Here is a 12,200-nt window from a genome sequence, read left to right as displayed (position 1 = left end):
GCAGATTTTATTCTTCGTTGATTCCAGATAATGTTACTGAACACTGACTAATTACAATTAATCGAGGCTATCATTGATGGAAATTGTCACTTGTCAATAGACTTCTCCAAAAAAATGGTTAATCCTTTTGTATAATAAATCCCTAATTTCGGGAGAATGTCGGGATAGGGAAGGTCTCATTAAAAATACATGATCTTTAATTAATGATTTATTAGTATTTAATCGGATACATTTGCACACATGTTGAATTCATGAAGAGCAAGCACCAGTAATCAACTTCCTGTTTCCCTCTTTTGTTTATTATTTTAAAACGGTATCGCAAAGGGGTAATATCGATGATCTTTAGCGCTGCGAACAGAGATAAATCACAGACGAATAACAATAAATCGTTGACTCTCTTTGAAATTAATGTTTTTCTTAAACTAAACTCACTCGGGAAAAGATCCCATGCGGACACCAGAACCTGCCATCTCAATGGTCTTCATCTCCTCTGATGTCAGTTCAAAATCGAAAATATCGATATTTTCTTTGATACGCGATGGTGTCACAGATTTGGGAATCGGTGCTGCACCTTGTTGATACTAAAAAAACCAGTCACGAATCGAAAATGATAATTTACCTCAACAAAGTGCGGGCTTTATAATTATTGTAACTTACGACATATCTGCAGGCGATTTGAGCCGGCGTCTTCTTGTACTTCTCAGAAATGGCCAATATTTCGGAGCTGTCCAGGGAATTAGCAACACCTCGACGATTCCCAGGTCTTCCCAGGGGTGAGTAGCCAGTGACTGTGATTCCGTATTTTTTACAAAACTCAATCAACGGGACTTGATTAAGATTAACAGTCACTTCGACCTGAAATCGTCGTTTTTGCATTTATTAATTTAAAAAATTATAAAAATGTCTGATGACTGAAAGAACAACTGAATAATTCCATTTCGAGCAAATATGCTGGTGAATGGCTCATGAATCTGCGAGACAATATCTGTCTACCTGGTTATTCACTGGTTTAATTGTCGCCATTTCCATAATTCGCGTGATTTGGTGAGAATTGAAATTGCTGACGCCAATACTGCGGGTCAGACCTTGTCGAACACATTCCTCCATGCCCTTCCATGTCTCCAGGTAATCAGTGTCTGAGAACATTAGGAGACCCGTCGAATCCACGGGCATCAGGTCTTCATTATCCTGAGGGAATAATTTAGTTGGGGAACAATAAATTGAATAGCCTCACCTATTTTCCTATAAACTCCTATTCTCTCTAATAAATAAATTAATTAATTGATTAAATGGCTGGAGTTATACCTAAATCGATAAAAAGAACAGAAAATGAAACTAAATTGACGATATCTTAACAATTATTACTTGAAATGCAATGGGCCAGTGAATCAGGTACAAATCCATGTACTCAAGTCCCAAATTCTCCAACGACTTCCTGCACGCTGACACAACTTTATCCTCAGCATGGGCTGTATTCCATAATTTAGTTGTCACAAATATATCCTCCCTTTTGACAGTATTGTCCTTGATCTTCTCTCTGATGGCATCACCAACTTCTTTCTCATTTTTGTAGTAAAATGCCGTGTCGATGTGGCGATATCCAATATCGATTGCGTACTTCACAGCCTTTTCAACTTCACCAGAGACTGACTGTTCACACGATAAAATTAATTTAAAAAATTATCAGATTCGCGATAATTTTATTCAACAGAATAAATTAATTTGGAGAAATTAAATTGCTTCGAATTTTCCTAACGATAATCGCCAATTGAACTGTCAAAACCTTCTGGTGAATTTTCTACCATTTCAATTTGTATCTCCCGGTCTCAATCTCAATCTTTCCGCCAAAACATTTTGTGTCTCCAGGATTACGTAAGCGTGGGGTTCGCATAGGAGAGGGTGAGGGATTTGATATTTTGTATTTTAGTTGTGATAAATGATAGAAAATTGGACATTTTACCAAATAAGTACCGAGTCCAAACATGGGCATAGAGTACCCATTTGAGAACTCGACTCTAGGAACAACAGGTGCAAACATTGTTGATATTCCGATTGTTTGTGTTAATGATACACAGTTATTTTGACGACTGCCAGTCGCCAACTATTGCCCGACACTTCCCCCACTGCTAGACAGGGGGGACTCTCGGGAATATAATAATATTTGGTCTAATTTTTCAAGTTAACCTCAATGTTGCCACCCCAAGAACACAACATCAGCAAACCGAGTATCCTGTCTACGTAATTATTTATGAAAGTCCATTAAGTAAGTAAAAATAATTATATGCATAATTCTAGCAGTGCTCGGTTGCACTGAATTTTTTAATAATGGAGTTTCTCAAAAGACTTTTGGATTAAACTCGATGAATCCTTTACTCAAGGGCAGGAGAGGTTATCCCCTTGACTGGTAGCAATAAATAAATGAACAAATTTATGAATAATTGTTTATTGACAATGGCTATACAGTTCCATTTATCTGATATATGGGTATTCAGTGTAAGAAAATGATAACATCACCCGGAAGTGAGAAAAAAATTATTTTCAGTTTCAGACGTGATAATATTGCTCTAGTGAATGCCTGGATCATGACATACCTGAAAATATTTTATTGCTATCTTTAAACAATCAATAGTCTTGACAAGCAAGTAATATTTAAGGAAAATATTTTTTCTCTCAGTATCTTCCTACTTTGGTGCCTTAAAGGATAAAAATATTTTAAGAATAATATTGTTTTCAACTTGAGTTCCACTCGAAACGCCTGTCTGTCCCACCAGAATAATTGTCCATTTCGTAATTACATAGTCTTTAGAAGGTGGTGGAAAAGGGATAATATTTATGTTCCTTGGCCCTGGAAAAAATCCCATTAAATAATATGAAATTACCGCAGCAATTAAAAGACACGACTTACTCCTCAAAACGAACAATTCGTTTCTGGTCTCCAACGGCGTCAATAGTAGTTACTTCCTCGGGGGTCAATTCAAAATTGAAAATGTCAATGTTCTCTTTGAGTCGTGACTCTGTCACAGACTTGGGGATGGGGGTCACGCCCAGTTGATACTAAAAATTAAAGAAAAACTCAAAAAATAAACAAATGGCGAATTTGTTAATTTGGATAATGAGTCTGGAGCTTAACGAAAAATTGTGCAGTTGTTTTTGCTGTCTGCTGACAATATTTTCTATTTGCAATACGTACAAGATATCTCAGGCTGATTTGTGCTGATGTTTTGTTGTACTTCCTAGCGATTGTCTGTATTCTAGGATCGTCCAAGGTATTAACCCTGTTAGGATTCCCTGGTCTTCCCAGAGGCGAATAGGCAGTTACCGTGATGTTTTGTTGTTTGCAGAACTCGATCAAGGGACGTTGAGTGAAATTAACGTTCACTTCAACCTGAAATCATTCCAATGCTCAAATGATTCCAGTGCTAAGTATGGTCTGGCTTTTGTGAGGTTTTCTTTTATCGGTGGTATAGTAATACCTGATTATTGACTGGCTTTATTGTGGCTGCTGCCATTAGTCTCGTAATTTGCGCAGAATTAAAATTACTGATTCCAATACTGCGTGCCAGGCCCAAACGCACGCATTCTTCCATTCCTTTCCACGTGTCCAAGAAATCAATGTCTGAGAATAACAATTTGCCGTTCGAATCTTTGGGCATCAATTCATCGCCTTCCTAAATATCGAAGTAAAAATTGTCGTCAAGATAAGTAATTGCAATTAGAGGATTCAACAAATTCGTTCGTTTAACACTAAAACACAAGAAATTAATTGTAAAATTCACCTGGAAGCCGAATGGCCAGTGAATGAGATACAAATCGACGTAATCGAGTCCCAAATTAGCCAGTGACTTCCTGCACATCGGCACGACTTTATCTTGAGCGTGAGAATTATTCCAAATTTTAGTAGTTATGAACAAATCCTCTCTCGTCACAGTGCCATTCTTAATTTTTTCGCTGATTGCATTCCCTATCTCTTTTTCATTTTGATAGAAAAACGCAGTATCGATGTGACGATATCCGTTGTCAATTGCGTATTTTACAGCCCGTTCCACATTTCCAGCGAGTGACTGTGGAAAACGACTTCCTGGAGTACAATTATGTTGACAAGTGAGGGCCCGAAGTCCCCTAATTTTTTTTTGTTAAAATTTGTCGAATTTTCCCGGTTTTTAAATAAAGTTTTTTCATATGCGACTGCATCTATGTGAAGTCAAGTGTGGAAGAGATACGAGGAAATTACATAAGTTTAGAAGATTACAAACGTAAATTCACAAACCTCGTAGGTGCCAAGGCCCAATCTGGGCATGGATCGACCATTCGAGAACTTCACTTTTGGAACCGTTGCTGCAGACATTCTTGATAACTCCTGATAACTGTTAAACTATTAAAATATTACGTGAATGTTCACTATTAAAACTGCAAATAAATCCTGAACAAGAGAGTGATGATTGCGTTTTGCGTTTAATTATGGCAGGGTAGATAATCGATAATGAATAATCTACGATAGGAAATAGAATTCTCAAAGTCAGGGAGATTAGATTCTACAAAAAAAATTGAAGTATCGAGTGAAATAAATTGTATGGTCGTTGTAAAGAGAATCGTGAACGTCAAACTTTGATACTTAGTAACAGTTGGTGATTTATTTGTTTCTACGCAACTGAAATGCCGTATGACCTCGGAGCGCTCTAGTCAACAGAGAATTCGTAGATAGAAATGATAAATGATGAATAATTGTTAGGCTTTTTATATTTATTTTATCGCGTTGCACTCAAAGTCTCAAAAAAAATCGAAACAAGTTAACATCTTCCTTTGAAGTGTTTGAAAATTTGTTTCCGGGAGTTTTCTTAGATTTTTAAAACTTATCATGGTGTCGAAGCCATATGATAACGGTTCTCACCAAATGCTATGAGGACTTTTGTTCAACAGATGACTTTCAACTTCAATTTATACATCTGAATTTCCTGTTTACCGGAGTCCATGTGCCCCATCATATCCTCTTCCAGTTTAAGGGCGACCACAATATCCCCTATGCAACCATGAATGCACTTATTTTTCTTCACTCTGACAAATTACGAAAACAACACTAATTATAATCAATGTCAAGTTAAAAACGCTTTATTGGATTTAATTATAATACAATAATAATAAGGAATAATTATAATTCAATCGACAGCCTTAATGGGTTCTATAACGAATCACAGTTTCATTTTTTTTTTACTTGAAGAAATATCGTCTTCAGATTCGTCCTCGTCTTCACTGTCTCCATCACTTGCAGGGGATTCGTCAGTAATTTTAATAGCAAATACAGCTTTTCCGAAATGTCTCCCTTCTATAAAAGACAGTGAAAGGATATTGTGAGCGTAACTCTTCGCGAAAATTGCACTTCAGCGATGGAGTTCGATGAATTTAATTATCACTGAATAATCATTCAAACGTACCAGCCTTGAGAATCAGATGATGACACTGTCCTAGCACTGCAGCCTTTGCTTTGACCTCACTGAGACCAAAGAGAGCACAACTAAAAGCAATTTTTGGAGTCAAGGATTGCGAACTGGAGAATTTTGAATATTCAATTTTAGTCTTAAAAGGATACAGGTTGATTATATCATAGGGATTCCTAATTCTCGAGTAGTCACCAGTGCCACTGGAGACTATAACATTCTGGAACAGGGAATAAATAAGAAATTTGAAATTCTGAACGAAAACCAGACAAATTTTAATTACCACCAGCAACATCCACTTACTCTACTCTTTCCATAAACGTAAAACAAATGTGCGTAATGAATGGCGGTTTTTCTGGTGCTTCTTTCAATAGCATCAGCATATCGAACTTCGAAATGAACTCCTCTCTCAACAGCCTGGAGGTACAACTTCCTCGTGAACTTGAAACTTCCACTCGTGGAATTGATAGTCACGATGTCGACGTTCAGCTGGGAGCATGCGAATTGCAAAGCAGCTTGATTCTTCGGCATCACACCATAGAGATCGAACTTCTTGAGGCCGTTAGACTGGCCCAGAGTGTAGGTCTTCGCAGTGTCTGAGAAGGTGAAGGTGAGCCTGCTGAGGATGCTGAGTTTTCCTTTAAACTCCTTTTTGACGTCTTCCACGTCGAAGGGGTTTACTACAGTTGCGAGGGGATCAGTGTTCTCAGCCTTCTCCCCTTTCTTCTTCTTTTTCTTCTCAACCTCGAGGGCACTCTCGTCTAGGGGCTGGTTTATTGCGACTGTTCGATATCCCACTGGATAGTAAAAGTATTATTTAAAACATTCTGGGGCATAAAATATTCAAATGGAAGGATTCGGGTGGGATATTAATGATAAAACCACGTTTGTGGCACGTACTTTCATAGAGTCTAGATAAAAGTCGCCTTAAATTCTCTTTGTTTTGTCCATCGAAATTGATACACAAATCGTAAAAACCATGATACGACATCTTCAACAAATAATTCAATGATTTATTGAGGAGAATTTATTTTCGACTCTGATGTTGACATTTACACGTGAGACTCCTTCAAAAACACTACCATAACCTAATCCTGCATTGTTGCTCACAGAAAGCTGGGTTGGTAAGTGAGGTTAGGTCATGGTTTCAACTCGAATCAATTCAAGTGTTGCATCAATTATTAGCCAATGAATGTCAGCAGGAGTAAACTCTATCGGTGGACGTTTCAAAAGCTTCGTTTATATTTTTACAGAGACGAATAATCAAAATTAATAATGAATCTTCAGAATAAAAAACATTAATACGACTTTCCCTCATTCATGAACAATTTATTTTGATAACTTCAACCTAATAATTCTGAGTGAATGTAATTGCGTCAGAGAAAGAATAGATTTGTTTTACAGGCAGGTTCTCCGTTTGTTTATTACAACAATTGGTTAATATCACTTGTATACTCATTCATGAAATTTGATACAAACAATAGATTCTTAAATTTTACAATTACAAAGGGAACGTAAATTAATGTGAAATAAAACATCAATGCTTAATGGACAGGACAATAAGCTACATTCTCACTTAAATATTTCTTACATCTTCAATGATTTCATTACTGCTTCACTCTCTTGGTTTTCAATAAATTTAACACTCCTAAAATTCTAAACTACAAACGTTTATTTTTATTCCCGTGTAATTGCGTGTAATTTTAAAAATACCCACTAGTGTTAAAAATCGATTCTACTCTTTTCCAATTAATTATAACTTCATAAACGCTTTCACCTCGCAGTTTAGAAAAAACGGTGCTAAATTCATTGATCTTTACAATTCTCAAATGCTTGATCATTACCTTCGATACATCGAATTTGTCCAGTTCAAACATATACACGCGACTGAATGCACATCGATAAATCATGGAAGTAAAGACACAAAATAGACTATTTCTCCATTCCTTTGACTTCCATGGGGAAAGCCTACTCCAAGGCATCTTCCATCGTGGGTTACATGATCATTTTATTTTTATTACCATTTAAATTAATAAAACCTTTCTCTTAAGCGCGGTAATTAGAACTATTTAGGCCCAATCTTGTGATTCATTAAGACGGGCTTAAATCATCAATCCCACATTCCATAACTATTTTTCGATTTTGTGAAAATAAAATTGTGAATTCATTTGAGGAAAAGGTCACTATCAATTGTGCTTTTGTAATTTTCACATTTTTGACGAGTTGTCTCGACTTCGAGCTTTTCATGCACTAAAATCCTTTATCAGCGAGAGAAATCGGTTGAGAAATAGCTGAACAGATAATAACTATACGGCGAAGTGCATAATTACTACAAATTTGACTGTTTGTAATCGATGAAATTGCTTTAATATCCAATGATTCAATACTCTGTTATCAAGAGAATTATTTTATTTTCGATTTTTTTCTGTTCAAAAATTACTCATCAACGAGGAGAATCACTTCAGAAATATCTGAACACAAAAAATAATTCTTATTCTGTCAAATGAGTGATGAGTAATTTAACAACAAAAGTAACGATAAGACATTTTCCCAAAGCTATTTCACAACTTCATTTTACCTTGTTTTGTAATATTCCATATTTATTGATTGATTGCCAATGACACCAGTACTTGAACTGAGTATTTATCGTCACGAGAAACGAACTAGAATTAAAAATTCGTTTGCACCATTGCTCCTTTAATTATTAAAAAGAGAGGGTAGATTTAATGGACGTTAGGATTTTTTTTTCTTCTTCAAACAGACAAAGGGACGAGTGTTCTCTTTATTATTGTGTTCGTGTAAATTTGGGACGCCACGTTCCATTATTTATAGTCTGTGTAAGTAATATATGTTTGGTTAATGAAATTTTCTTCTTGTAATTGCTTATTTCGTGGGCCTATATACAGGAGAATAGTAATAAGTCTAACAGGAGCAGGAGTCCTTGCCTCCCTGTTGCTCACTGGTGACGCCTTGTAGGTTGGTACGACCTGGCTGGCTAGGATTGTGCTGAACCCCAGACTCAGCAGCATTTAGATCCAAACTGTACATTTAGTTGATGAGTTTTTAATTAAAATAAAATTGGAGATGAGGTTCGTGAGAGTGTGAGAGGTTTTAGTAAACGAATGAAATTAATCATTTGATTGATCAATTCGTAATAAATGAAATTAATAGTTGAAACTACTCACCGTCCATCTCTTATACTCTGGAATATTTTCTTGGCCGTGTCTAAAAAGGCTTCCTCCACGTTGTGACCTCTGTTAATGACATTTGAATTATACAATGAGACAATAAGATTAAACATTATGTATAATTGACCAGAGGCTTGATGATATTATGGGAGTGTTAATACTCACGTTTTTGCACTGGCTTCGACAAACATTAAACCATTCTCGTCAGCAAATTGTTTTGCTTCCTCGTAGGTGACGTCTCGTTGACCCTCCAGGTCGCTCTTATTCCCAATCAAGAATATCACCTGCAATGACATTTTTATTTTTTTTAGTTAAGGCTGTATCACGGTTTTTCTGATCTTAGGACTTCTAATATGGAATTTCGTGACGTTAAGGGTTCCCAAATGGAGCAATGTAGGTTCCTAGAAGACAATGAATGTCTTAACAGCGTAAAAAATTATTTCTCCGTCTGATTCACCTGTCTCTAGATGCATAAATAAATCGATAGATAGGTAAATACATAAATAAAAGTACAAACGACACTCACAGTGCTGGGATTAGTGAGATTCCTCGTGTCTGTTAACCAGCTACTCAGGTGATTGTAAGTGGAGCGCCGAGTGATATCATACACCATTAATGCCCCTGCTGCCCCACGATAGTAAGACCTGATAACAAGTTTGGATAAAAATGATCATAAAATTTTCCCCAACTCTAAAAATCACAAATTCTAAATTAAAACTGTTGCCGAGTACGAAAATACCTCGTGACTGCTCGGAATCTCTCCTGTCCAGCTGTGTCCCATATTTGTAATTTTATTTTCTGACCATTGACTTCGATTATTCTCGTGCCAAACTCCACTCCAATCGTGTGAGGACAGTCTGCCATAACTGAAATAGACAAAATATATTTGTGAATTTTCCAATTGGCTTGTTAATTTTTTTTCTTGGGGAGTTTATTCCACTCTTACATTTCTTCTCGGTGAATTGATGCAACAGACAGGATTTACCAACACCCATGTCACCGATGATGATGTATTTAAATATGTAGGAGTAATTGTAAGGTCCTGCCGACATCTTGAATCTGCGAATAAATTATACATTACGTATTATATATTTCTATATATTATGCAATCAAAATCAATCGGTTTGAATGTTCTTTTTGAGAAAAAATATGTTGGTATTAAGAGAAAAAAATATTTCCCTCATAAAGTGTACTCTTCGATCCCATTTCGCAGCTGAAAGAATATTTTTGAAAATATTTACTGACAACTGTTCGTTTAGCCTCATTTTTCCCCATAAAGCTACTTATGCTCAAGGCAAGTTGAGGAATGTCCAGTGCAGATTTAATCATATTCAATCCCGGATGAGAAGTCACTAGGAAGATTAACTTGAGCCATGAACGAAGCTAATCCAACGGTTGGTCGAGTCATCGGTGATGACATGATTTACGAAAAAATTGGTGCGATAACAAATGCTCAATGGCTTAAGCCTATGTATAACTGTATTTTCTGTTAAATGGGATACATACAATGTCTGACATTTGTAATCTCCATAACGCATCTGTAATGCAATATTTACTGCAAAATTATGAAAAGATAAGTCCAAAAATACTCTAAAAATCGGGAAATGGGTCATCTGCTGAATGTGAGGTCGTGAAACCTCGAAATAATTGAGACTCAAAATTAAATGAACGAAATGAGTGTTTGGTAAATGTCTCATTTGGAATCCCCACGACCCACATACTTCGCTGATACTCCCCCACTCCAATTTATATTCTACAATTGTTTATTAGCTAATTGAAATTAATTCCCTGGAGGATGATTTCGTCGCCCAGTCGATGATAACACCACCCCCTATCTCCTCACGACAGAACACGTCTTTCATACTTAATTTCATACAAACGTCCACGTAACAATCCAATTATGGAGAATTTATGGAATAAGGAAAGTACTGTCTGGAAATCTTCTGCGTTTTTTTAATATTTAAATTGTGCCTTAATTTCTCTCTGTAATTTAAAGTACGAAATCAATCGTAATCGGTATCAAAATTTTTTTACTTTAAAAATACGATAATTCTAAACAGTAAAAAATTTTTTAAAGTCCACTGACGTATTTACTCCAATAATTTATGCCTCCATCTTCACTCCAGTGGATAATGACTCAAAATCATGCACCAATGACAATAACCCCCCACATTACAAATGAATCACATCTAATCAAAGGTTTTTGTCTTCCTGCATCGACTGGTCAATTACTGGGCTCAACCTCCCACAACAACACACGAGCCACTCCAAACCATCGAACATAAATTCGTCATCGAAATATAGACAATCGACCCCCAAAATTAATGAATTCATTTTCCGAAAATTGTGCCCAAAAAATAGCCCTATTGAACCGTAATTTCTACGAATCGTTAACTAGATGTAAAAGTCAAAGCCAAAGTCTCGGTCAACGAATGATCCTGCCCTCACCTTTGTGGTCAGAAGGTGTTTTCCAAGAAACTTATTAAAACCCCGTTAACTCGTCCACCTCCGGCGACAGCTCGATTCCAAAAATCGCCGTTAGCTCCAGGAATATATCCACTATTCCATGAATAAAGAGAGTTGCTCTAACCACCTCAATTTTTTTTCAATTAACTAAACCGTAAATTATTTACCGAAACAAATTCTTGTGTATCGACACACACACAATATGGCAGTTCACTGTCTAACAACTATGGCGGCGCATAAACGTCAAACCACCTGTCAATTGTCAGTCCAATTATCAGTTATTTTTCATTCATTACAGACAAAAATTAATGGATAATTATGATTTTTTATTCACCCCCCGTGGCTCCGGGAACTTGTGAACAAATTATTTAATATGTTTATAAAGTTGTTAAATGATTCTGTTCCACGAGCGGCGGGAAGTTCAAACATCCCTCGGGAACAATTTTTCTCGTTGTGGTGGGTAATATTTTCAGAGATTTTCCCTCGACAAAATGAAAATTCCAACAGTTTCAACATAATTTCCTTTCTTTCATTGTATTCCGATGAGCAAAAACCCAACGAGCGAAAAAAAATATCTGCGACTATAAACCCATCTCGAAAGTCGTGAAACTGCGTTTGAATATTCCCGCGCAGCGGCAGCACTGAATCTCCAAAATGGCGTCGACGAGGTGCAGCACTGCTGGACACCATCGGTCACTCCATTTCCGTTATCTTTAGACGCACAAGAAGGGCAGACGGGCCGGAATAATCCATTATTTAATAAACCTAAACAACTAGTTAAAGAATCACAACACTCCATCGAAAATGACCAGCACGATAAACCCATCATCAATATTTATTAACAAATAAAACCCGAGGGTAACGCCAAGTGCCAAGAATAAAAATCCAAAAAATACAGTAGCAAAAAAAGCCAATACTACTTACGGTGGAGCAAGAAAAAAAAAAACCAAGGAACGGAGAATCGAGAGATCGAATGTGTGCGGAATTGAAAACGAGAGGGGGAACAAGCCATTTCTCCCTGTGATTTTTTTTTTTGTTACGGAAAAGTTAAGTAAAAATCGAGTGTTTACAGTGTTATTTATTACCGAAGACGAACGAATGATTGTGACTGAAG

The 12,200-nt window shown here is 36.5% G+C and overlaps 4 protein-coding genes across 5 annotated transcripts; all 4 read right to left on the bottom strand.

The window, feature by feature from the left end:
• Positions 1-303: 303 nt before the first annotated feature.
• LOC135165746 (1,5-anhydro-D-fructose reductase-like) lies at positions 304-2,199 on the bottom strand. Its single transcript, XM_064127345.1, has 6 exons — positions 1,961-2,199; positions 1,366-1,650; positions 994-1,188; positions 658-855; positions 433-581; positions 304-348 (listed from the first exon to the last, which is right to left on the bottom strand). The coding sequence occupies exons 1-6, from the start codon at positions 2,036-2,038 to the stop codon at positions 306-308; spliced, it is 948 nt and encodes a 315-aa protein (XP_063983415.1). The 5' UTR covers positions 2,039-2,199; the 3' UTR covers positions 304-305.
• Positions 2,200-2,427: 228 nt separating this feature from the next.
• On the bottom strand, positions 2,428-4,631 carry LOC135165747 (aldo-keto reductase family 1 member B1-like). Its single transcript, XM_064127346.1, has 7 exons — positions 4,613-4,631; positions 4,268-4,372; positions 3,777-4,061; positions 3,474-3,668; positions 3,191-3,385; positions 2,906-3,054; positions 2,428-2,845 (listed from the first exon to the last, which is right to left on the bottom strand). Exons 2-7 carry the CDS (start codon positions 4,343-4,345, stop codon positions 2,803-2,805), a joined length of 945 nt encoding a protein of 314 aa, XP_063983416.1. The 5' UTR covers positions 4,346-4,372; positions 4,613-4,631; the 3' UTR covers positions 2,428-2,802.
• Positions 4,632-5,004: 373 nt separating this feature from the next.
• Rpp30 (RNaseP protein p30) lies at positions 5,005-6,590 on the bottom strand. The gene is made up of 5 exons (XM_064127347.1): positions 6,333-6,590; positions 5,736-6,229; positions 5,585-5,652; positions 5,430-5,509; positions 5,005-5,320 (listed from the first exon to the last, which is right to left on the bottom strand). Exons 1-5 carry the CDS (start codon positions 6,421-6,423, stop codon positions 5,187-5,189), a joined length of 867 nt encoding a protein of 288 aa, XP_063983417.1. The 5' UTR covers positions 6,424-6,590; the 3' UTR covers positions 5,005-5,186.
• Positions 6,591-6,740: 150 nt separating this feature from the next.
• LOC135165750 (ras-related protein Rab-14) lies at positions 6,741-12,144 on the bottom strand. 2 transcript variants are annotated; one of them, XM_064127350.1, is made up of 7 exons: positions 12,011-12,144; positions 9,567-9,679; positions 9,360-9,486; positions 9,147-9,264; positions 8,786-8,904; positions 8,618-8,686; positions 6,741-8,472 (listed from the first exon to the last, which is right to left on the bottom strand). In XM_064127350.1, the coding sequence occupies exons 2-7, from the start codon at positions 9,670-9,672 to the stop codon at positions 8,355-8,357; spliced, it is 657 nt and encodes a 218-aa protein (XP_063983420.1). In that variant the 5' UTR covers positions 9,673-9,679; positions 12,011-12,144; the 3' UTR covers positions 6,741-8,354. The 2 variants fall into 2 exon arrangements, with proteins under 2 accessions (XP_063983420.1, XP_063983419.1); XM_064127349.1 differs by lacking the exon at positions 12,011-12,144 and adding an exon at positions 11,069-11,320.
• Positions 12,145-12,200: the final 56 nt, after the last annotated feature.

The sequence above is a fragment of the Diachasmimorpha longicaudata genome, chromosome 9 (assembly GCF_034640455.1).
Source record: "Diachasmimorpha longicaudata isolate KC_UGA_2023 chromosome 9, iyDiaLong2, whole genome shotgun sequence".
NCBI classification, from domain to species: Eukaryota; Metazoa; Arthropoda; class Insecta; order Hymenoptera; family Braconidae; genus Diachasmimorpha; species Diachasmimorpha longicaudata.
This window is presented reverse-complemented; position numbering and strand designations above follow the sequence as displayed.